General features: G+C 31.2%; 4 protein-coding genes across 10 annotated transcripts; 2 read left to right on the forward strand and 2 right to left on the reverse strand.

Moving 5' to 3' along the window:
• Positions 1-31: 31 nt before the first annotated feature.
• On the reverse strand, positions 32-3,193 carry LOC124949936. Of its 4 annotated transcripts, XM_047495844.1 has the most exons (3): positions 2,446-2,488; positions 2,129-2,304; positions 32-1,266 (listed from the first exon to the last, which is right to left on the reverse strand). In XM_047495844.1, the coding sequence occupies exons 2-3, from the start codon at positions 2,213-2,215 to the stop codon at positions 64-66; spliced, it is 1,290 nt and encodes a 429-aa protein (XP_047351800.1). In that variant the 5' UTR covers positions 2,216-2,304; positions 2,446-2,488; the 3' UTR covers positions 32-63. The 4 variants fall into 4 exon arrangements, with proteins under 4 accessions (XP_047351800.1, XP_047351802.1, XP_047351801.1 ...); XM_047495846.1 differs by lacking the exons at positions 2,129-2,304; positions 2,446-2,488 and adding an exon at positions 3,175-3,193; XM_047495845.1 differs by lacking the exon at positions 2,129-2,304 and having other exon boundaries at positions 2,446-3,133.
• Positions 3,194-3,623: 430 nt separating this feature from the next.
• Positions 3,624-7,904, forward strand: LOC124949940 (U6 snRNA-associated Sm-like protein LSm1). 2 transcript variants are annotated; one of them, XR_007101209.1, is made up of 4 exons: positions 3,624-3,979; positions 4,221-4,405; positions 4,482-4,802; positions 7,717-7,904. XR_007101209.1 is itself a non-coding variant. In XM_047495856.1 (3 exons), exons 1-3 carry the CDS (start codon positions 3,934-3,936, stop codon positions 4,653-4,655), a joined length of 405 nt encoding a protein of 134 aa, XP_047351812.1. In that variant the 5' UTR covers positions 3,624-3,933; the 3' UTR covers positions 4,656-5,222. The 2 variants fall into 2 exon arrangements, 1 of the variants encoding a protein (XP_047351812.1); XM_047495856.1 differs by lacking the exon at positions 7,717-7,904 and having other exon boundaries at positions 4,482-5,222.
• Positions 5,206-9,433, reverse strand: LOC124949932. The gene is made up of 8 exons (XM_047495837.1): positions 9,384-9,433; positions 9,034-9,164; positions 8,762-8,928; positions 8,437-8,646; positions 7,970-8,346; positions 7,505-7,864; positions 6,572-7,369; positions 5,206-6,451 (listed from the first exon to the last, which is right to left on the reverse strand). The coding sequence occupies exons 2-8, from the start codon at positions 9,156-9,158 to the stop codon at positions 5,690-5,692; spliced, it is 2,799 nt and encodes a 932-aa protein (XP_047351793.1). The 5' UTR covers positions 9,159-9,164; positions 9,384-9,433; the 3' UTR covers positions 5,206-5,689.
• Positions 9,434-9,901: 468 nt separating this feature from the next.
• Positions 9,902-24,365, forward strand: LOC124949927 (clathrin interactor 1). Of its 3 annotated transcripts, none has more exons than XM_047495817.1 (9): positions 9,968-10,428; positions 15,125-15,204; positions 15,566-15,687; positions 15,997-16,379; positions 16,626-16,839; positions 16,988-17,483; positions 17,582-17,725; positions 21,060-21,290; positions 21,379-24,365. In XM_047495817.1, exons 1-9 carry the CDS (start codon positions 10,391-10,393, stop codon positions 21,504-21,506), a joined length of 1,836 nt encoding a protein of 611 aa, XP_047351773.1. In that variant the 5' UTR covers positions 9,968-10,390; the 3' UTR covers positions 21,507-24,365. The 3 variants fall into 3 exon arrangements, with proteins under 3 accessions (XP_047351772.1, XP_047351773.1, XP_047351774.1); XM_047495818.1 differs by having other exon boundaries at positions 9,971-10,428; positions 21,382-24,365; XM_047495816.1 differs by lacking the exons at positions 21,060-21,290; positions 21,379-24,365 and adding an exon at positions 17,943-20,900 and having other exon boundaries at positions 9,902-10,428.
• Positions 24,366-24,435: the final 70 nt, after the last annotated feature.

Consider the following 24,435-nt stretch of genomic DNA (forward strand, 5'->3'; position numbering starts at 1 on the left):
AAAATTATCGCTTTCTCTCTTTTCTACGATTTAATTTTTAGAATGTAAAACGTACATTTAAAATCAATGTCTGGTAACACGGGGAATATAGAATAATTTTCGACGATCTACGAGATCCTCTAAGGTGTTGAGATCAGGTAAAACAGCTGGTATTTCAAAGTGGATACCTGACCAAGGTGGTTGCGTCGTAAACCGAAAGGATTCGGAATCTTTGCTGAGGTGACTATCGGTGTAATAAGCTTCTGTAGACGCAGGTGTCCTTGGATAATAGGGATCATATTCCAGTTCATTGGGTACTAAAGGCTTCAAAGACATAGTAAGAGCATGAACAGGAATTTCTGTGGTGGCTATCGTTGTTCTTGGCGTAGTCGTGCTCATAGCATTGGCCTGGATCGATCTGAGCGTTTCAAAATAAGGATAATCTCTATTGTTGTAAGTGTTCGAGTTGACCCTAGTAATATCGTTCGTTGGTAATTTCGTGCTTAAAGAGAAAACGTTGGTAGTAGTAGTAGTAGTAGTAGTAGTAGTAGTGGTATGGAAAAGATCCTTTCGAGGTGGCTGAGTTTTTCTGGAAATCATTGGCACATTGACGAACGTTCGACCATGTAAATTCTTCGTTCCTAAATCTGACCTCGTGAAACTGGAAAATCGATTGGGGTCTTCTTTGGGATAAGGACCATGAGAAAATGGGCGAGGAGTCGAAGAAAAGTGTGAGACCTGGTTATTCGAATTGAACCCTGTCGTTTTGTGTTCTTCATTGCGATTGCATCGAGATGGATCTAAAATAAATTCAGTCTCCTGAGCGTTCATTGATTTCCTATGGGAATCGTGATCTTTCTGATTTCTCAAGAAAACACTGGCACTGAAAACAAAGCCGGGTTGTGCCTTATCGGTCAGTGATTTATCGGGAGGTTGGATCACCTGGAAGGATCTAGAAAAGGAATGATGATCGTTCGAATTATCCAACGGCGGTGGAACATTGAAGAACGAAGGTACGCTCAAGCCTAAGCTCTCCTCTTCGCTTCTACTTCCACGAAGCGACTTTTTATCGTCGTAAGTAGTAGCACGACAATCGACGAGTCTCGCGTGATCACAAATCAAGGCATCCTGTCGGAAGGCTGTTTCTTCCGGGCAACGATAGCTGAACTTGTTACCATGATCGTCGCACGTATGATAGACCTTGCAGTCTGCCTCAATGTCCGCATAGAATCCCATTGCTCTACCGAAACATGAGAAATTTGTTCTCAATGGCGGAGGTGTCGTATTCTGCAACAAATCCGATCGACATATTTTTTATATACTTCGAAGCCCTCATTCATTTACATATAGTAATTGAATATGTTCGATCTTGAACTTGTCGATAATAATCTGTGAGATTGTAAATAATTCAGGAAAAGTTCTCTTCGAATGAGACAAACTCGTCCGTGAGAAATATGTGAATGCATTTGTAGTATTCTCTGCAAATGACCTTGCCTTTCTACCTCGATCCAGTACTACCTTCTATTTTCTAGCATTTCAAATACCACAGCGGGTTCTCTGGTATGCCATATTTATCATGTAATCGTGTTGAGATCAGCGTAACTCAGTACAACGCCGATACCATTACTGCACGGTAGTATTATAGTGTCATTACACGATGCCTGTTAAAATTACCTACCGTAATCTCCAAAGAAAGATCAAGTTGATAAACAAACGTGATAGTTACGCTCGGCTACGTTCCAGTTTGTAGAATCGAAAAATGTTCATTTCTCTTTTCCTTCTTTTTCTTTCTTCCTTTAACACTTCGACGAAGATATCGATAATAGTCGTTCGAAATCATTTGTAATTATTAGCGCAATTTTCTATTTGTAACTTTCATTGTTAACATTTTCTTCCGATAATTTCAATAATTATATTCCGCAGAGCTTCAACTATCACACGTTCATTTCTTCCAAAGAATGTTTATCAATGAAAACAAATGATGGATCAAATAAACTACAGGTATAGAAAGATTCTATAAGACTCGATCCGATCTACTATCTTTAAGATTCCCCTTGTGATTTTGCTCCCGGTTGATAATTATCAATATAATGAACTTTCCACGAACACATAATTCTATAATTAGCCAGCGATAATGTTTAGTACTTACGAAGACTTCTTCAGGATGTACAAGAACGATGAATGCGGTAAAATGTAGAATGATTCCGAGGATCCACGATTCGACTCGGACTTCCATTCCGAAAAACACGATCGAGTCGCGAGATTTCCGAGAGATGAGTATTTTGAATAATACGGATAAGATCACCGGTTGAACGTATAGACTATCTACAAGTATCCACCGACGATACAACGAGTTAAAGTGAAAGTGATGAGGATGAACTTAGTATGTTCACTCAAACCTCCTCCATGGACACCTTTTTTATTTATATCTTTGTCTTTCTTTCTCTATGTCTTCTACGAACTCACGTATAACATCCTATCGTTGTTTTCCATTGTTCACCATGTCGATCCTGATACGTCTTCGAAGAAAGATACAAGACTGGAACGCGAGCGTTTTGCGTGAAAGGAGCCACCGGCAAATGCCATTGCACATTGCAGTCTCTCTCTTTCTTTCTCTCTCTCTCCCTCTCTCTCGCTCTCTCCCTCTCTCTCTCCCTCTCTCTCTCTCTGTATTTCTCGAAGAAGAAGGAAATTTCACGTCGGTTCATTGTCTTTGCAAGCAAACGAGTAACTTCGTAAGTGGCTTGGCGAGAAAAGAAAGATACGATCAAGTAATTGAATTGATCTGATTGGATAAGAAGAAGGAGAAGAAGAAGAAGAAGAAGAACTATCTTATCTTCGATGCTCCTTACGTAAGACGAAAATTATCGAATCTTGTATTATTATTAATTATTACCTAATACTAACGAGTTAAAAGATTAATGATCGTTGATGTATTGACAATCGTTAAATCAGTAATTATAGTCGTCCTTATATTGCCATTTTTTTTTTTTTTCTTTTAATATGGTTACTCAACTGTTGAAGATAAAATGATCCATTGAAAGAGATCGAAAAATGATATTGCGAGAATAATATAAACTACTATTGAGAGAAAGAGAGGAAGACGATAGAAGATGAAACTTACATAACTTGACATTATAATCTTTGGCATTATAATTCATTTATGAAGTGTCGCGAAAAAGGTCAAATACTCACGTCTTGCATCTAATCGCATTAAATACTGCGTCTAAATTTATTTATATACGATTTTTAAATCATCGAATAAATTATTTATGATAGGACATATTAATATTTATTTAGTTGATAAATATTAAATCCTTTTATTGTCAAAGTATTCATTATAAATTGAAATTAAATTTGAAGATGAGTACAAAAAAATAAAAAATATTGATAGAAATTAAGAGATAATTCAAATTTAAATGGCTGCTAACTTAAATTTCATTGGTCATTCAACATTCGACTCGTCCAATGAGTACTGTCCGATGCAAAAATAAAATACATTAATTCCAATTTTTCTTTTTCTGTTTTTCAATCGAATAAATTCAAAAAGAATAAGTATTAAATTAAAGAAAGAATATAATAATTATCCTTTGAAAGGAAAGTTTTATTTTATTTTTGTTTAGAACGTCTATTATTCTCGACTTAAATCCAATATGGCCTCACGCATTTTATCACAAGTACCATACCTATAGAGACGTTTGCAGTGTCGCTTATTAAATAATATAAATCATTATAAAAATCTTAAATACATGTTGAATATGTTGAGTTTTTTTTATCACATGGCAAAAGTATCATTAACTCAGTTAATAATCAAGTGTTTTTAATCATATTTGCGTTTATGATCAATTTACATTGCATCGGATCATATTGGATCGAAAATTTAGTAGATACGACTGTTGCGCTTACTTCGTGAATCTTGTAATATCGAAGAATTACGAAAGACAACTATACAATATGAACGTCGTTCCAGGAACAGCTTCCTTATTAGGAGAACTTGACAGTATGTGTGACTCTTGTATTCCTACGATTTTTATAGGTTATACCGGCATTTATCACTTTTTTCAATTACGTACGTCAAGTCTATTGTTTAAAAAGAAATAAATTCATTAATAGATGGCCGAATCAAATTTTTAATATAAGTTTATCTTGTTCACTTAGTATCGACACATTACCATAACGTTATACAAATATATTTATTGTTTGATATTATTTTCTATGAATATATATTGCTTTTGATTTAGAAAAACTAATGGTTTTATTGAGAGACGGTAGAACATTAATTGGATATCTCAGAAGCGTCGATCAATTTGCTAATATAGTACTCCATCGTACCATTGAAAGAATTCATGTTGGTAAAGAATATGGGGATATTCCAAGAGGCATATTTATTGTCAGAGGAGAGAATGTTGTCCTACTAGGAGAAATAGTAAGCTATGCTCTTATAAATATACTTTTATTTACAAGAGTGGAGGAAGATTTTTTTTTTTTTTATCTATTTGTAGGATAGGGAAAAAGAAAAAGATTTACCGTTAACGGAAGTATCAGTGGATGATATTCTAGATGCACAAAGAAGAGAACAAGAATTGAAACAAGATCAAAAGCGTTTGATGAACAAGGCTTTGAAAGAGCGTGGTCTTTCATATATTCCAGATTTGGGTCATGATGATATGTTCTGACCCACATCTACATCTCCAGGCACTACATTGGAATCATCTCCCACATCTTCACATAATTCTGAAAATTATGATGTCTGTTGTACATCTATGTCTTTCTATTAAATACTATAGAATATACATGATTCTGAATAACGAAAACGTATTTAGGTAAGCATATTGAAAAATAAGAGACATAAGATTACCAACATGACCTATTACATATATATATATATATATATACACATATGCATATGTTCGGCGGTAATAAAATATCATGTGTCATTATTAACTACAATATTATAGGGAATAAAAATAATATATATATATATATAAAATAATGATAAGCAATTCTATAATATTGCCATTGTCATATATAAACAGTATTTATTTTTTCTATAATTCTTTATAAAAAACAAGCGTTAAGAAAGTAGCCATTGTTTATTGAAAATAACGATAAACTCTCGATACGATGTATTAAAAATGTGTAAAAAAGAAAAAGAAAAAGAAAGAAATCAAGATAATCTATATTGTAGGTTCTTCGGATATTAATGAAATTAAATTAAATAAAAAATGTCTTTCATTATGGTAGATACTTTACTTTCAAATTTATATATTACATATCTTAGATATGACATAAAAAAAACAGCCATGTCATATGTTTTACCCTGATATAAAATTGTCACATATAAATTTTCTGCGCCCAGCATAATAAAAATTTTCCCCTATGAATAAATTGAAGGAAATATGAGAAAATTAGAAACACTTGTAAAATTTCCATGCATAACATCAAAGTTAATGTTGTCATGGATCTTATGAGATTGAATAATTTCAAAACAAGGAAAATTAAAAGAACGAAACGTTCCTGATAACTCATCAGGTTACTTACTATTATTTAAAAAGAAGAGAGAGAGAGAGAGAGAGAGAGAAAAGAAAATATATAATATACGATCAACAGTGTAAAACTTGACTAAAAATCACGACGTTTACATTTCATTAGTGTCCATACTGAGATTCACATTGATTTGTACTTATACTTTAAGTAATTTTACTCGAATTTAAAATGAAGTCTCCTGAAATGTATCTTTCACTTTCGTAGAATTTAATCTTGACTCACTTATCTGTTTATACTTAAAACTTTGACCGCGTTCTCCTTTCAATATATTTTTATCCTTTATAGATCTTTTCGAGTCATTACGTTGTAAACTAGTTCCCCGTTTTCTTGGGGAAACAGTTTCTTCAATTTTTTCTGTCGAATCATTAGCGCTATTCGTACTTCCAGAAGCTATACCAGATGTATCAGATTCTGGATTGTTTCCATCTAAACAACGAAGTAAACTACTAGATAGTCCATTTTCATTTAAAATATTTAGGTCAGATTCTGATTGCTCAAAATCATCAGTACGCGAAGTAAAACTAAGATCAACAGGACTAGCAGTTAATACGCTTCTTGATAATAAATATTCCCTAAATGTGCTTGTTATTGACATAGAGCTTTGTTGCGTCATGGTACAACAATCGTCCGCTATTGAAGTACCCAAATTGTGCTTTTGACATATTTCTTCTGTACAATTTTCTTTGTCGTCTATGTCAACGCCTTCCATATAAATAAATTCACCGTCTGCACTATCTGGTTTACGTAATTCCTCTAAAATAGAAGAACAGCTCATATGAGCTAAGAGATCAATATTTGATCTACGCAAGTTATTAGAAACGTTATTATGTTGTACGGAACTGTCATTCATACTGGCAAGATTGCAAAGATTCGATCCTGATACCATCATGACGGGTTTACGAGAACGTGGAGTCATCATAGTTTCCTGTTATTTCAAGAGTTATCAGAAAATAAGAACGAATCGATATAATTATATTTATATTATGTTATATAATCGTCGTGTATATAGTATTATAGAAGACGTAGAAATAAAGAACGTGCATACCTGCATAGCTTTTGTCATTTTAGTTGCACTTTGTGTGATAGGACTCATGCTTTTGTCATCATTATTAGTGATAGGTGTCAATATGTAATCATTAGCGACTAAACTCCTTCGTAAAAGGTTTGATGGCGTAGAAGTATGAGCAGCATATACATTCCAAAATCTGTTTTTAACTATTGGAGATGGATATGAGCATGCATTCTCCGTAAATGATTCAGATTTTATTGTCAACTCAGATGATTTTGCGTCAACATCTTGCGTGATTCTAGATTTACAAGCGACTTCTATATTTTTTCTTCTAGATATTGGAAATACTGGCTCAGAATATTGTCTAATCAATTCACTGCTATCAACTTTATTTGTTGTAATTTGAGAAGAGTAGATATCTGGTGGCTCGCTGGATTGCCTAGACAATCTAATAGTAGTAGTACCAGATAAATTACTAATTTTTTCTGTACCTCCATCATTAAAAGAATCTTCCTGTAAAAAGGTACTTCTATTCGTCGTCTTATAACTTCCGGAATTATTTACATACGACTTCTTCTTCTGTTTCGGTGATGTTTTCTTGTTAATACTTTGTTCATTAGTGCGTTTATTATCGGTTATATTTACAAGACCCACGAGCATAGCTTTCCTTTTATCTTTATAAAACGATGCAGTAGGCTCGTTGAGGCTACCAGTACTGTTACTAATGTGTTTAGTACGTATAAGGTTATTAGTATGAGAATCAGAATTTTCTAAATTAAATTCATCATCCGATTTGGTGAAACGAGTTTTTTGAAAGAATGGCTTTTCAAGACTCTGTATAACACATGCAAAACATGATCACTTGATAATATCATTATCACGAAATAAAATGTAAAACATAGTAAGAGAATATTATATAATAATAAACAGAAATTCGATTCGAGTGACATAAAAATAGAGATTTCTTACCGTAGACAATATATTTTCCTCGCTACTAGATCTGGTAATGTTGCATCCAATATTGATATCTATGAATTTTTTATGACCCAAAAGTTTCCTTTGAAAGATGTGCTTCTTTATCGAATCCCCAAGACTCTTGGTTCGAACATTTTTCACGTGCCTGGGTGTACCTTGACCATTTTCCTTATTAAATTGCTTTACAAGTCTTCGTTTTTTTGCAGACTCTGGCATTGCTTGTATATGAGCATAAAGCTGAGCAAGAGCTGCCTGAGTATCTTGAGTGGAATTAGCTTTTGCCGTCAATTTATGGTCAACGAAACTGAATACAGTATGCGCCGTGCCTGTAGTGTCTGGTACAGATTCATTCGACTGCAATAAAAAAAAAAAAAAAAAAAAAAAAAAAAAAAAAAAAAATAAAGTTGAATTAATAAATCGTTTAATCCATTCTATTGTTTCTCCCGCAATACAACTTACGTCTGTCTTTTTAGGACTTAATAATTTTCTTTCCTGTTCTATCCAATAAGCCCTTATATCGGTTGCCAATTTTGGAGGTATATCAAATAATTCCATACCTTTTTTAATCATAAAGGCGACCAAACACGACAAATTTTGTGAATTAGTATGTAATGCCTCAGGTGATAATTTTCGTGGACACAATAGATGAGGAGTAAATAGAGTAGCAAGAGTATCACAGTTCATTTTGTTATTATGTTCATAAGTTGCCGTCTTATTGAGGAGATTAAGGACACATTTCAATATATGCCTATTTGGAGGTGGTAAAAGCAATAAAAGCAATTGCAAGGATCTAAGTAATCTGGCTTCGTTCGTGTTGTCATTCAAATTGCACAATTCTGCAATTTTTCAATTTGTAAAATGAAAAATATTATATATGTTCATTACACTTTGCGTCTTAATGCATAAACCTTATGATAATGTCTTACCAGCAATTTGACAGTGAGCTGGAAAATGGAGATCTGTTAAGAGAGGTTCAGATAGCTCTGCTAAAAATCCTTTTAAAACAGATGCACAATCGTGTACGCTAAATCGACCATCTTCAAGATTTAATGGAACACCTTGGTAAAGTGCACTTTTCAGATCTTGCTGCCTTGTCAATTTCCCTGTACGTCGAAATATTCCTTCCTGTATAATACCTTTAACATTGCGTTAAAAAAAAAAAAAAAAAAAAAAAAAAAAGAAAAAAAAAGAAAGAAAAAGAATCTTTATTAAACGTTCTATTATCTTAATCAACATGATCAAATAACCTACTTTGTTCTTTGGATAAGTATTCTATTAATTGTTTAACTTGATTTATTCCATTTTCAGATAGACTAGCACCTTCTACTTTTTGTAGATTAATAGTTGACTTTGGTTTCCTTGCAAAATTCAATATACCCCATTTTTTTAATTTCGCCTTTTCGATAATACAATCATTACTAGAAGAATGCATGTTAATTAGAAGATAATCCAGATTTATCTTAATTAAAAGTAATAATATATTTTGAAATATAAACAATTAATGGGCCTATCTTCTAACTTACTCCTCCGTATTGAGATCCAGTTCAAAAGATAAATGCATCTTGACGAGCGTATGAAACTGTTCGGGATTGACTTTTCGCATTCGAAAAGCCAATTTCCCATCAACACCTTCATTAAAGTCTGCCATTCTCTTCTATTAAATTCAAAAACGATTTATAGAAACTCTGGCATATTTGAATCGGTGTAAATGGTACGCACGCTCAATTAACGTTATTATTCACTCGCAACGGTTACATTCGTCTTTCGAAATACAAAGTTCCTTTGATTTAACGTTTACACCGCTTACGTAATCCATGATAAATGAACAACAATGGAGGACAGATTTTTTTATACTATTGTTATTGGTGTATACCTGTAATGCCTAAATGGCTTTCACGTGTATTTATTTTTCAGTTATTTGGAGGACCGCGTCGTTCTCCTATTACATAGTGAATTTAAAATAGCTAACTTCGTTGTACTAGCATAAGATATTCCCTAGAATGCAAAACATAATGTCCCTATGGCTTCTTTTTTTTTTTTTTCTTTCTTTCTTCTTTCACGATTGTCCAGCAATTTCATTAACTTCTAATCTAATCTCATTGATCAGTAATTTTCGAACGAACAAATATTTCATACTTTAAATACAAACGAAATTAATCGAAAAGTAGATAAGAAAGACACGTGATTGGCTACGTTTTCTTTAGTAAATTTTTTACCTACAGAAATATTCCGATCGGTAATAAAATTTTAATCTTAAATTATGCTTTTTTTCCATAGGCAAGGAAAGGCAAAAAGGATTATTCATCGAGTGATAATGAATAGGAGAAATATAAGTCGATTTTGGTTAGTTAAATCTGTTAAAACGCGTGATAAATGGGATAAAGGAAGAAAAGAAAAGAAAAGAAAAGAAAAGAAAAGAAAAGAAAAGAAAAGAAAAGTAGTTTCATAATTTGGCGCGAGTACGACGAGGAGCGTGAAGATAGCTGCAAAACGATAGACACGCGTTACACGCAGCTGTATCCGACGATTCAACATCTGATGGGATTCGGATCTTCCTAAGAAGGCGACTACTTTTTTTTTTTATTCCATCTCGTAGTAACGAAGATTGGAAGTTGATCGGTTGTTTGACCGAGGAAGGACATTACATGTCGTACACGTTCGACGATTTTCGACGTCCACCATCGATGTAAAAAAACATCTGCGCTCATTGGAACGTGGAAGGGAGAATATGGCCACCGCCTGGTGACGTTCCTTCGTTCGCTGAGATATCAAATGCTTGGAAAAACATCTGGTGCACCTTATCGCTACCTTCAACAATAATTTCTCGTTCGACGATCGAACACAATATTCTTTTCTGTGAATAGTGCAACGAATGTTATAATGAACATGTGGAAAGTGCGGGAGTTTATGGATAAGGCGTAAGTTCTCGCAAGTTTTCTTTTGCACGCGATTATAACCTTGCCTTCGCTTCCATTTTTATTCTAACTTTACCCTCACTTTTCATTTTGATAATTCCATTCCTGGAATCTTCGACGATATAATAAGCATCTTATTCGATATTATTTCACGGTCATTGATTGTAATCGGTCGTAATTATCGTTATCCTTGATCACGTGATCCCACAATAAATTCACGAATATTTAGCGAATAAAAATTTAGTAAAAAAAGATGTTCTCAAGTCGTTCGAGAAGTTTAATTTATTTCAATCTTGCGTGCCTTTTATCGAGATTATTTCGACGTAACAATATTATGATTGACGATCAATCGTTTTGATCGTGGCATATGTGTTTATCTTTGGTAATGTCAAATAGTATAAATTGGTGTTGTAGACACGAACTGTTAATTGTAACCTTGAATTGAAGAAAGATCAAACATCCTTTTCATTTAATATATCTCCGATCAATAATAATTATACAATAATTTATGATAATTGCGACACATCCATTTATACGTCTTAAACCTTTCTTTTATTTATCTTCATTTCAAGGCCAACTGTATAATTAATTTTTTCCTTAAATAGTCTCAAAATGATAGATTCAATATGTAGTAGATACCTGTTGTACGTAATACCATTGTGTATTTTAATTATTCTGTTTATTTTTTGTTATCATCTCAACTGAGTCAAGCAACTGATATGTAAAGTCAATGGTTATAAACTTATTAACAATTCCTGTTAAAGATAACAGTTATATTGCAAACTTTTTTTACAAATACGGTATGCAAGTTGAACAGAAAAAAGAAAGAAAAGAAAAAGAAAATCTAGAAAGAATTACCTCGAGCGGATTCAAAGGGATTAATATTCAAACAGCCTTTTATTATAAATTATACAAACGATTATATATTTTGTATATCTATATTATGTATGGCACCTTCCATTCATGTAAGATAATTTTTCTTTTATTTCCAACTCCACTGTACCATATACATCCATAACGACTGATAAAAGTAGACATCGCCTTGTTCGCATCTGTTTGTATTATTTTATTGTTTTTATTATTAACAGTCGTTAGACAGGCACACATAAAGCACGTATTTTCACTCATTCATAAGAGCTGACGTTCTCCTCGAATGACCGTCGAAATGTTTCTCCATAGAAATCTATCATATATATATACGTATACACTACGAAAGAGCTTAATGGTCACGATGTAATACTCTCCTCTTCAACGTATCTTTACGTAACTCTCGAATGTATATTTACTTGTCACAACCTTCCGCAAATTGTATGCACGTGCTACCGTACATACCGAATTAGGTAGCGGTTCTCAATTCTTCGTTATAATCTTACACCTTTTCCATGCGTTAAGTTCTTCTTTCTCAATCGATCCTAGTTAATCGCTCGTTACGTCGATAGAAAGAAAAATATCATTCATTCGATTATATAATATATTCTTTTTATACACTGTTGAAGTCGACGATCCTTTAGATTCGATTATATACGCGTCGTTTATTATCTTAACCTATCAGATAATTGACCCGCGAATATTCAAATGTCGACATTTCGTATGAACATATATATATATATATATATATATTTAAAATATGTCTTTTTCTTCTTATTTCATTCAATTTTCATATATTAATATACATAGGTACACGTGGATAGGATATTCGAGATCGATCGAATGCCAACGTTCAACTCGTTAAAGTAATATTAAATTCCCGCGCTGGATTTGAAAATCTTAACGGCCATATATATACATACATATGTGTAATACGTGATTCAATAAACGTTTCGTAAGACTTCCGATCGTCATGTTGCGTCCACACCCTTTTCGTGGTTCACAAAAGGGAATACTTTTGCCGTTCAATGTTTTTACGATTAAAAAATCGATCTATTTGTTCTGTTAAAGGATATATATGTATTATGAAGAAGTAAAGTAAACATTACAAAGAAGCACGTTAACAAATTTTTCTCCCTATATATTTCGATAATGCAACTCATAGCGATCGTTCGACCGTATAATTTGTGTTGGACTCGAATAAATGTTACATGCAATTTTCACTGTCGTTTCATAATCTATCTTAATAATTTGCCTTTCCCAAGTCATTTGATATTTATCAATAAATGTTTTACGGAAGGAACTCGAGACAACTTTCGAGAAGGAAACAGAGTAAACGATGTGAAATTTTATTTATTTTTGTTGTTTGTCTTCTTCTTCTTCTTCTTTATCTTTTTGTTTCTTTTTATCGATGCTTTTTAATATTTCCTCAACTAGGGAGTACTTTTAAGAGACGACAGTGATAGTAAAAAGAAAGTAATCGAAAGCGCGACTCGATCGTTTCGACGACCGGAATTCATAACGGAATTCTCTCCCTTCATCGGTAAACGAAGCGAAACGAGTGGAAGCGTAACGATAACTTTGATCGGAAGTAAAATTCAAGTTTTTTTTTTTTTTTTTCTTCTTTTATCTTGAAACCGATATTCATCGTCATTTTATTTGTTTTATTAATCAAATCAATTATCTCCAACTCCCTTCACTTTAGAGAGATTATTTTTACTTTCTCTTTGGTACGATTCATTCTTTTAACGTTTGCCTATATTTTTATACTCCTTGTTATGAAAGTTCTTTCTATATATTATACATTTATATATTACTAAATTTAGAAATGTATTTTAGAGCTCAGAATTGGAGTAAGACAATCTTAATTTAAAAGACCTCATCAAAAATTCAAAATGGCCTCCGTTGAGATTATAATAAAGTTCTGTAATTTTTTTTCTTCTCTTTTTTCTTATCCTTTCTTTCTTTCTTTTTTTTTTTTTTGTTTTTATTCTAATTCTATACAAACTCGAAAAAGTGGAATTTCACAAACGAAAAGTTCACCTCTTTTAAAAGTTCTTTCTTAAAACGATGAATTCAAAATTGCTGATGCAGCCATTTTGAAAATAACCTATATGTCAACGTACATATTTCATATGTAAACGTTCAATATTTACAACAAACAACGGACAATTTTTTAATAACTTATCTCAACAAAATTAAATAATATTTGATTTAAATAAATTAAAACTCAATTTCTAGAATGTTCAAAGTTGAGGAAAAGGAAAGAAAAGCATATACTATATACAGGATATTCGTATCGTTTTTTCGTAGATTTTTCTCTACCTTGCGATAATTACATCTAGATCTTCTTATCGTAAAAAAAGAGAGCTTGTGAGCTCTATTAGTTGTAAAACTCGCTTTGAATCGTCGAGCATACGTACTCACATTGCGCAATCAACAGGTGCCTATGTGAGCACGATCTTAACTCCTTTAAGTACTTGCCGCTAGCCTGTCAAACTGCTTGTATCGAGAGCGAAAGAGAGAAAGGAAGAGAAAGAGAGAGAGAGAGAGAGAGAGAGAGAGAGCACGAAAGAGAAACACGCATACTACAGAATAAAATCTAAGATCCTGTTTAGACTTGAAAAGCTCTTAAATATCTTTTTCTTTTTTTTTTTAACAACGTTTAAAGAATAGAAATAAAAATGAGCAAAGAATTTTATTATCTAACCGAATCTAGATCTTAGGAATATTCTAAATGAACGCTGTAAATAATAATAATAATCGCAAAGACGAATAAAAGTAGCGATGATACGCGGATATTTCTTGCGAAAGTAAACAGTCATAAAAAGCAAAAATTATTTTACAATTCTGATTAATTCTTTTTTTTCTTTTCTCCTCTTTCTTTCTTTTTTGAGGGACGTTTTGACTCATACAAAATTGTCCGGATATTCTATGCGATTATTTGCGGTTAAGACGAATATTCTCAGCGACAAAAGTGTTCGCACGATCGAACGTTCAAGATATGCAGGATTATCCAGATTAAATATTTTGGATAAGAATGAAATGATCGATTTCTTCGTTAGTTGTAGTTTTGTATGTATGTGTTTACATATGTGATACACTTTGCACGATTGTCAAAGACATATCTGAGCTAATTGACCTATATTTGTACATATACACGCGATTGATATATCGGTTCTTAAGCCTCGTGATCTGAGGGTCCAAGGTTGCCTCTATACTCTCGTCTCTCTCTTTTTCTCTTTCTCTCTCTCTCTCTCTTTATCTTATTCTTATTTTTTTTTATAACTGCATGCTTAGAATTAAAAGAGTAAATAATCGTGCGATGCTCTTCCTACGCAAATTATAGCATTGAATTAACAACTGTACGATCTTACGATTGGTATTTAACATATAAAAATTAATGCAATTCATAGATTTATTTAACTCTTATGCTAATTAATTATATTCTCTAATAAAAAATTAGAGAATATTTATTAATGAAGGATAGAAAGTCCTAACTTACTTATAATCTATATAATTATATATTGTAATTATAATAGATTGAAATTATTTAAATAATATAAAGTAAATTTTTTGTCATAATATTACAAAGTTTAAATATTTTACTTAATGTTAAAGGGTTTAATAAATCTGATTTGAGAAAGAATCAAGATGTCGAATTCTCAAGTACGTCTCTTATTAACTGAACCAATTATGCGCTGTCATTGAACTCGATTCGTTAAACATTCGCAACGATGACGTTACCCAGAATAATAGAATTAATTTTGTTTCTTTTTTATTTTTTACAAAAAGAAAATAAAAATACAAATCCAATTTATCTCTTTCTTAGGACTAATGTGGTAATGAACTATACCGAAACCGAAGCCAAAGTACGAGAAGCAACAAACGATGATGCGTGGGGACCTACTGGTATGGAATAATATTCATTATTATTATTATTATTGTTACTTCAAACTGTAAAACATTCGATGTCAGTAGTATTAATTTTTTGTTTTTTTAATTTATTAAAAATTCATATTATCGTACATAACATTGTCGCACACGAATAAACACTTTGATGTTCCATTAAAAAAAAAATATCTATTAAAAATATTTATATATAAAAAGAGAGAAAATTAGAAATTAACATATTTTTACGAAGGAACAAACAAATGTTGGATGATTTATGAACGGCAGCGTAAAATTTTCAAACAGATAAAATATATCGAGTTTGCTCGAGTGTCTTTTACTTTAAGGACACGCTGAAATTAAGTTCATCGTATTACTTCAGGTGCAATGATGCAAGAACTGGCTCAGGCAACATTCACGTACGAACAATTCCCCGATGTAATGTCCATGTTGTGGAAAAGGATGTTGCAAGAAAATAAACGAAATTGGCGTCGAACATACAAGGTACGTGTGCATGGCGCGTGGGTATGTATATGCATGCGTGTGTGTGTGTGTGTGTACGCGCGCGCGCGCGCCCATACCTACGTGCAGATTTGTGTGCACATCTGATGTGCAATGAATCCTTTGCGAAAGATTATTCGAAATTCCATCATCGAGCATGAAGAAATAATTTTTTTTAAATAATATAACAACTTAAAAAATCATTAAAATCAATAATTATGACGTTTATTATTATGATAAAAAATATGAAATTTGATTTACTTTCGTTACTATAGTCGTTACTATTTTCTTTTTCTTTTTTTGCATTTACAGTCCTTACTTCTCTTGAATTATTTGGTACGTAATGGATCCGAACGAGTCGTAACATCCTCCAGAGAACATATCTATGATCTGCGATCATTAGAGAACTACACTTGCATCGATGAATTTGGAAAGGATCAAGGAATAAATATCAGGCATAAAGTTCGAGAATTAATCGATTTCATTCAGGACGATGACAAATTAAAGGAAGAACGTAAGAAGGCGAAGAAAAACAAAGATAAATATGTTGGCTTATCGAGCGAGGCAATGGGTATGAGATTTGGGGGTGGAGATAGGTGGACGGAAAGTCCTAAATGGAACAAATCTAGTACAGATAATTACAATGATTGGGATAGAGATAATCGTGGAAAAGGTTTCGAAGATGCGAACAATAGGTAATCTAGATTGCTTTCGTACGATTTAATTGATTATAAAGGTGATGTTCGAATTAATTTATATTGAAATGATCAAAACCTTTCTAAGAAGAAGAAGAAGAAGAAGAAAAAAAAAGAACTATTAAGAAAAAATTGTATTTTTTTCTCCCTCTATATTTTGAATTTGAACTTCCATAATACATATTTAAGAATTATCAGATAATTTTCTATGCTTCTTCGTAATTCTATATTCTATGTAAATAATAGTGACGATGGCGAAAGGGAAGACTCGGACAATGACACACATGCTAGTCCAAAAAGAGGCAATAGGGAATATAGGGATACGATGGAAAGTATAGATCGAATTGGTAAAACTATTTCGGGATCCATGTCCTCAGTGAATGCATCACCGGTGCGAACAACACGCAATCTCAAAAAAGTAGATTTAGGCGCAGCAGCGAATTATGGAAAAGAACAATCCGTTAGTATATATTTATCTATCATATACGATTGAATTTAGTTCGTACTTATTTATAATAAATTATGATCAATTGAATTTACGAATTCGTAATTATATATATTTTCTCTCTTTTTTTTTTTTTTTTTTTTTTTTTTTTTTTTTTTTCCAGAATGCATTCTCTTCTCCAGCTAATCATCAGAAGAATAAGAATGACATTTTAAATGACATCTTCGATTCTCAAAATGATAATAATACAAAGTCGACCATCGATGATGACGACTTCAATCCGAGAGGAAATAATCATTCGCAACCTGCTAATCTTGATTTTGGCGATTTTGCCAGTGCATTCGGTAGTCCTACCGTTAAAATGAAAGAAAACGATGAATTCGCTGATTTTACGTCAGCTTTTAGTTCTGGCGTTACCTCTCCTAATAATTCATTGCATGCATCGCAAAATCAATTATCTTTTATGGGAAACACAATACCAAACACTAGCAATACTACGACGAATAATCTAAATAACACTATGATTTCTAATGCTTCAGCAACTGGTTTTAAAATGATAAATCCAAATAGTATTCAAAAAAATAATGTTGGTAATAATTTGTTCGATTCTTTGCAACCACAAACACCCAATAACGAAGCAGTATTAAACAATAATACAGGTAGACCATTGTATTAAAGTATCCTTGTAATTATTTAATGAGTTAACTGTTAAATATGAGTTCTTTCTTTTAAACATTATTTTATATCTTTCTTCCAGTATCCTCGAATACTGATTTATTGTCGGACCTTGGGAACTTCAATTCTTTATCAATCGGATTAGGGGATAAAAGAGAAAATAATGCCAACAACTCTAACTTGTTCAATACCTCTGCTCCTGCTGTTTTGGGGGATTTTGGAACAGGTAAAAAAACTTTTACAATTTTTATACCTGCTTATTTTCGATAACAATAGTTATAATACATACATTAGATTGGTAGTAACTAATTTATAGTAATCTCCGTAATTTTTATAACAGAAAGCATGCATGTTCGTTAGACAAATTCATCTTAATCACAATTTTTTTTAACTAAGTATTTGTGATGGTAACATAATGCCCCCAAGAAAGACTTTCCTTGCAGCGTGCAGACAAGAAGATAACATCGAGTCAACAGAGAAAAATTCAGAAAATGCTGCTAATCGTCTTTTGGAATCGCTATGTTCCATGGAGAGTATTAAATCTCAAAGTAGTCTGGAAAAATTAAAGACACAAATTTCGGATTATAACATATTTTTACCTGGTCCACTTACTCATCAAAAATATATTGATCTAAATTTTGATCCATTTCTTGATCCTATGTTACACGGAAGAATTTTAGAAGAAATTATTGACAAATTTGACCATAATTGGCCATTGCAGGGAAATAATTTAGATCCAATAATTAAACAATTGATCATCATCGATGGTATGTCATTAGAGACATTGTACGAAACACTCGTGGTATTAACTCAAGCCTTAAAGCAATCCACTGACGACAACAGAAAAGTATATATAATTTCTATTATTTTGGAAGAGCTGATGAAAAGTGATGCTTTATTTTGTGCAATAGTAAATGCATGTAAATATCGACAAGAGTCGACGATAAAGCAAGAAGAATTGAAACAAACCTGGAAAAGTACAATACAGCTATTAGTCTCTTTACCAAATCGAGTTGCTAACAAATTAAGGAATAAAACGTTGGATATTTTTCTCCCACAAATGTATACAAAAATGATTAGCTTTCATATCGCTCGTGGATTCTCCTTCGTTCATGATTGTATGGAAAAGTGCGGCATTCAAATAAATTTCAATATCTTTTCAATGATTATTAGTAAAATGGCAATCGCAATAAACTCGACGAACTTGAATTGCTTAATTGATATTTTGTCAACGTGGTGTTATGAAGATGACAATAGAAGAAACTCAATACAGACTATACTCAGAGAATTAGATCGAGCAGCCATTGAGCCACTGGTTGTATTATTTTTAAAGCATTGCGATATTAAAAATGGAGTATATTGTATTTTTGGAGACTTAATAGAAGTATCCAATTGGATGTACACATTGACAACAAAGATCCCATTTATGTCTTATTATGAAGATGAAAGAGAGAATTTTATTATCAATTTTATAACATACTTATCGCAATCTTCAAAAGAAAATCGTATTATGATAGACCTGTTAATCAAACTCTTAGATGTGTGGGGTGATAAAAGTGCATTAAATCATACTTCTATGGAACAGCATAAGTACATTACAAAATTGATTATTCTTGCAATAACAGTAGTAAAAAATAATATCAAAACTAACGACAAGGAAACTTGCCGAAAATTAATATTTTTTGGAATATCAACGCATTTGGAAAGTACGCATATTACTCTGAGGGCGATAGGTATGCGTACTGGAGAAATTGTTGTGAGAGCTCTATCAGAATCGGATAACAGTCCAAAATTGGAATTTCATTATGACAGTATGGGTGAAGAAATTATTGAATTAGTAAAATCATTTGATATGCTAATAGAAAAAATACAAACATTAGATTCAGAACAATCTTGCCAGAGTGAAGAGAACTTATATTACGATGATATAATTTTCAATTCATTGGGCGATAAGAAAGTTTTTCATTTGGGTTTAGAGTGTAATATATTATCGTTGAAGAATATAAAACAACTTGAGGAAAGTGAAGAGAATACGACTGGAAAAGAAAAAGACTCATTAAATGTTTTTCGCCAAAATATTGAAGACAAAGGATTAACTAGCAAAGAGAATATCGAGGAACAATCGGAACTGGATAGTGATGATGATTTAATCCCTTATGATATATCTAATGATACCAAATTATCTGAAAGATTAAGACCTATGTATTTGCGTGATCTACGTGACAATTTAACAGATGAACGAAAAACAACGAATGCCGAAGTTTTTGCCGAGTCATTGGAAGTATGTGAGGAATTAATATTATCTCAATTACCAAATGATGATGTATCATTTGGTTTAGAATTATTGGTAATTCTCGTAAACCTCACAGAATCTTCTTACGTAGAAGATTTTGAATTATTAATTTTTAAATCCTGCGTGGCCATCGTAACTGTATATCCCAAAGAGTCAGCGGAATATTTGTGTCGAGAATTTTATAGTGAAACATGTAAATATTCCACGAGCCAACGTTTACTTTTCTTAGACATATTAGCGGAATCAGCTAGAGGATTATCCAAGATCAATATATCAAATGATAATTCTAATAACAAAGAGATTGCGCGTACTACAAAAATACCTACCAAAGGAATATCACTTCTTATTGATACTGATAAAAAATGTGATATTTTGTCTAGTGATGATTTGGATTATTTTCAAAATACAAATACTGGATCTATCAATTGGAGAGAAATAGTTGATAAAAGGATTGAATCAAATACAAGAAGATTTGCCCATAATGCAAAACCTACAAAAATGTTAGCCAACAAATTTGGAAACGTCGCATCATCTTTCTTTTTTCCTCTTCTGTATGGTTATGGGAAACAAGGGAATTGTTTATACATCGGATTAGAATCATATTCCGATCAAAGAAATTCTTTATTAGTACGATTTCTTAAAACGTTATCTACTATAATGGTAGCAGGCCAAAATTGTTTAATAGCATCAAAGATGGGAAAGGAAATATTGGAATTAACATGGAGCTTAAGATATCATGAACAAGCTAAAGTAAGATTAGCTGTGATAGAGAATGTAGCAGCAGTTATTGTTGCAGTACCTAAAGAAAGTATAATGAATGATCTATTTGAACCTCTTATGGAAGTAAGGCTTTGGCTTTTGAATTTAACACAGAATGTGATTAATGGAGAACACGATAAAGACTGTAGAACATTAGCTGGAAATGTATTATCACTAATTGATTCCATCATCGGTTCAACATTTGCCAACAATTAATTCCTGATAGTATATAAGCATTTAATTCATCTCATTCATCATCTGCTACAGATTTGTATAATAAAAAATATCAGAAGATATAAAACACTTAAAAATTGTATCATAAGTTTATAAATATATTTCTTCTATGATTTAACATCGTGTATATATTACATTTTCCATGCTCGAAAATTTATTTATATAATATATTAATATACGAAATATCTGTCAGACAGGCGTAAATATAACTTTATTTATTAATATTAATGCTAATGAGACTTAACAGCATGTGCATATTGCGTGTTGCATTTAGGAACAATTGGACTATCATCTGTTACAAATCTACTCACACCTTCGTCCGTTAATGCCAAGAATCCAGCACCAAATAATATGTCTTCCTCGCAAATTGGCTCAACGTGGGCTGGCTCAGGATTGAATATAGATCTTGATAATATAATGGGTAGTAAATCAAAACAAGCTGGACCAGCACCAACTATGAATCAACTTGCTAGTACTAGCCCACAGCATCAAGTTAAACCTGTAGGTGAGTTTATGGAGAATAATCTATGAAAATTTATAGATTGTGCATATAATGTTAATTAATATTAATTCGTTAAAATTAATTGTTTCAGCAGCATCAACATTAGGATATACATCACCTATGATTCAATCTCAAACACAGCAGCAGCAACAACAACAACAACAGCAACAACAACAGCAACAACAAGCAAATTCAGTATTCTTCTCTGCGTTTCAATGAGACGCGTTAAATAATTTTAATTAGACAACAATAAAATTTTTAAATATGCATATATAAAAACCTGTAATTATGACAGTCAAGTACTTGGAAGAGACGATCTATTTATTTAATGCAATTGAAAAGGAACTTTCTATTTTCTTGACAAAATATAGTCTCTAGTGTATACAGGATTTACTTCAATCTGTTCTCCATAATTCAGGTCAATATTGTTGTCGGAAGCGAAATGGTGAATTAATCGTGTATCGTGGAGTAATGTGTTCATGAACAATCCAAATAAGAATGAACATCACAAATCTCTGTAAGCTGAGTGCTACTAAATACAAAACTATTGTATACTGAAAGATTTGTCAGTATGTAGAATAAGAGTATTGCAATAATATATGAATAACATGCTCGTCATTCAAGAAATACGAGTATGATGATTCAGCAGGATATAAGATTTTTTAATCATTAAAAAATTAAGAGTTGAGATTTTGTTTACATGTATACTTGAAGGCAGCTTCATATAATATATATTAGCATAATTACAGGTGTTTACTCATTATAATGAGTTAGAGTAAAATGGATTGCATGGGAGCAAGTCAGGAAAGGATTTGTGTTAAATTTTTATATATAATGTAAATCGGAATTTTTCAAAGAAAATTCAGCCTTATATGTACAGTAACGATTTATGGAAAGTTCGAAGGAAAGTGTAATATTTCTCTACGGAAAAAAAAAAAAAAAAAAAAAAAAAAAAAGAAATTCATCTGCTAACAATGTCATTAGCAGTAGTCAAAAGAAATGTATGAATGCCCCTTCAAAAATTAATAAAAAATGACATGATAGTAAGAATAGAAATTGCATTTACTGTAGTTAAAGGACCGTATCAAAAATGTATCGATTTTATATTCCTTATGATTAACTATATTTGTGTACACAAGAGATAGAAATTGCTGTAGTATGGTATACTAAGTCAACAGTGCGTGCTTCCCTAACAATAACTTTTCAGTGAATATAAATTTTTTAATTTTGTATTTTAAAATGCTAAACGTATGAGCAAAAGTTATGGAGTCTGATTGTTCAAGTTTCACTAGCTACTTTATTAATCAAAAGGAGGCACAAAAGAAATACCTGTATTATGTCGTATTTTAAGTTTTTCAATCATTGCAGATATACAATATCATGCACACATAATTACAATTTATTTTGTATTAATATATGTCCACTCAAGTACATTGCAATCAGTTTGAAAAGTGTTTGTAAAATAGTAATACAAATCGATTTTTCTTTTTTTGTTTTTTTTTTTTAATTATACAGTATCATAAAAGAATGCATATCTTTTAAAATAATTGTGTATCATATGTATCTAATGTATATGATACATGTGCATATAATTATATATGGACTATAGCTAAGCAATGAAGATAATTATTAGTAATTAAATTGTTAAGTTTATAAGTGAAAAAAAATATCTAATTATATTATATTTCAATTATAAATAATTCAACTTATTTTTGTTGCTAAATTCTAAAAAATTTTATAGTAATTTGTTTAAGAAAAAGACTATGTTAATAATAATAAAAAAAATTTGTTAATAACATCACGTTCGCTAAAATTTATATAAGTTTCATGCTTTTATTTTGCATGTTATAATTGTCTTGTAAAAAAAAAGGCGTTATTGAACGAACATCTATACATCTATATGTATAAATTACTGCATTGAACATTAATACAATTAACTTTCATTTATATATCTATATAAAATGAGACAGCTGAACTTAGCAAAAAACCTTCAGTTTTTACAATAATTTGGTTATTACATTAGTGATACATTTGTACTCAATGAGTCTAAATATTTTTTTTTTTTTTTATCCATTCGTTGTAATATGCATACTGATGACTATTGAATGCTAAGAATGTGAATGCATGTTTATTCAATTTATAAATATATCTGGTTCGCTTGTTTGTTGAATTTTTTAACGAATTATTATAAATTACTTGATGTATCATAAATTATTGTTACATGATTATCATCAGTAATTTTATTTCAAATTATTAAATGTAAAATGAATTATTGAATAAGTTAATTTATTCAATAATTGTATTGTATGGAGAGAAAATTATTGAGATATTCAAGTTGATTTAATGTAATATTATAAACCTCAGAGATATTTTACACAGATTTTTACACAATCAGAGACTGAATGCTGTAAAGGAAGTACATCGAACTCGCCCTTTACATTTTCCATTATTTGTGCATTTTATATGAAGTAATACGAATAATGCAAAGGGGTATATATTTTTAAAGTGTTACGATAGAAAATATATATTGTACAAATATAAATGATTATAAATATTATAAATATAAAAACTTTCATGCAAAGATTAGAACAGGCACAAATGTATTGTAGAATTTCAGAGGCCTTTTTAGAGAGTCAAACTAGATTAAAGCTAAAATCAGATTATTAGCAAGTAATTATAATTTATATATATATATATATATATATATATATATATATATATATATGTGTGTGTTAGAGTGGGAATGTACAGCTGTCATCTATTCCAATAAATAATAAATCTAATAAAATGTAAAACTTAAGTTAAATGTAAAATTATATAGAATATTAAATGTCATAGGTTTTACTTTGTTTAAGTATATACCAAATCATTGTGCTTTCATTCTAAGCAATAGCTTGTTAATTATATGCACTGTAAATGTACTTATTACAGACCAGTAATTTCATGCATATGATCTAACAGCTTTGAAATCTATATTTTCTTACAAAAGTATAGTGCATGTCACAGTTCGGAAAATATAATTTCATATTTAGTAATTTATATATCATTGTAATAAATATTTGAAAAAAAAAAAAAAAACCATACTAGTACATATCAACATTTAAATGGATATTTTAAAAATTATGCACTAGAATAAATATATCTATAA

The sequence above is a fragment of the Vespa velutina genome, chromosome 6 (genome assembly GCF_912470025.1).
Source record: "Vespa velutina chromosome 6, iVesVel2.1, whole genome shotgun sequence".
NCBI classification, from domain to species: domain Eukaryota; kingdom Metazoa; phylum Arthropoda; class Insecta; order Hymenoptera; family Vespidae; genus Vespa; species Vespa velutina.

Coding starts and splice junctions, on each gene's coding strand:
- LOC124949932 (XM_047495837.1), bottom strand. CDS start 9,158: ATGGCAGACTTTAATGAAGGTGTTGATGGGAAATTGGCTTTTCGAATG. Junction 8,647..8,761: donor ATACTTATCCAAAGAACAAA/GTAGGTTATTTG, acceptor GCAATGTTAAAG/GTATTATACAGGAAGGAATA. Junction 7,370..7,504: donor AGGAAAATATATTGTCTACG/GTAAGAAATCTC, acceptor TGTGTTATACAG/AGTCTTGAAAAGCCATTCTT.
- LOC124949936 (XM_047495843.1), bottom strand. CDS start 2,215: ATGGAAGTCCGAGTCGAATCGTGGATCCTCGGAATCATTCTACATTTT. Junction 1,267..2,128: donor TACATCCTGAAGAAGTCTTC/GTAAGTACTAAA, acceptor GATTTGTTGCAG/AATACGACACCTCCGCCATT.
- LOC124949927 (XM_047495816.1), top strand. CDS start 10,391: ATGAACATGTGGAAAGTGCGGGAGTTTATGGATAAGGC. Junction 16,380..16,625: donor TTCGAAGATGCGAACAATAG/GTAATCTAGATT, acceptor TGTAAATAATAG/TGACGATGGCGAAAGGGAAG. Junction 17,484..17,581: donor AGTATTAAACAATAATACAG/GTAGACCATTGT, acceptor TCTTTCTTCCAG/TATCCTCGAATACTGATTTA.
- LOC124949940 (XM_047495856.1), top strand. CDS start 3,934: ATGAACGTCGTTCCAGGAACAGCTTCCTTATTAGGAGAACTTGACA. Junction 3,980..4,220: donor CTTATTAGGAGAACTTGACA/GTATGTGTGACT, acceptor CTTTTGATTTAG/AAAAACTAATGGTTTTATTG. Junction 4,406..4,481: donor TTGTCCTACTAGGAGAAATA/GTAAGCTATGCT, acceptor ATCTATTTGTAG/GATAGGGAAAAAGAAAAAGA.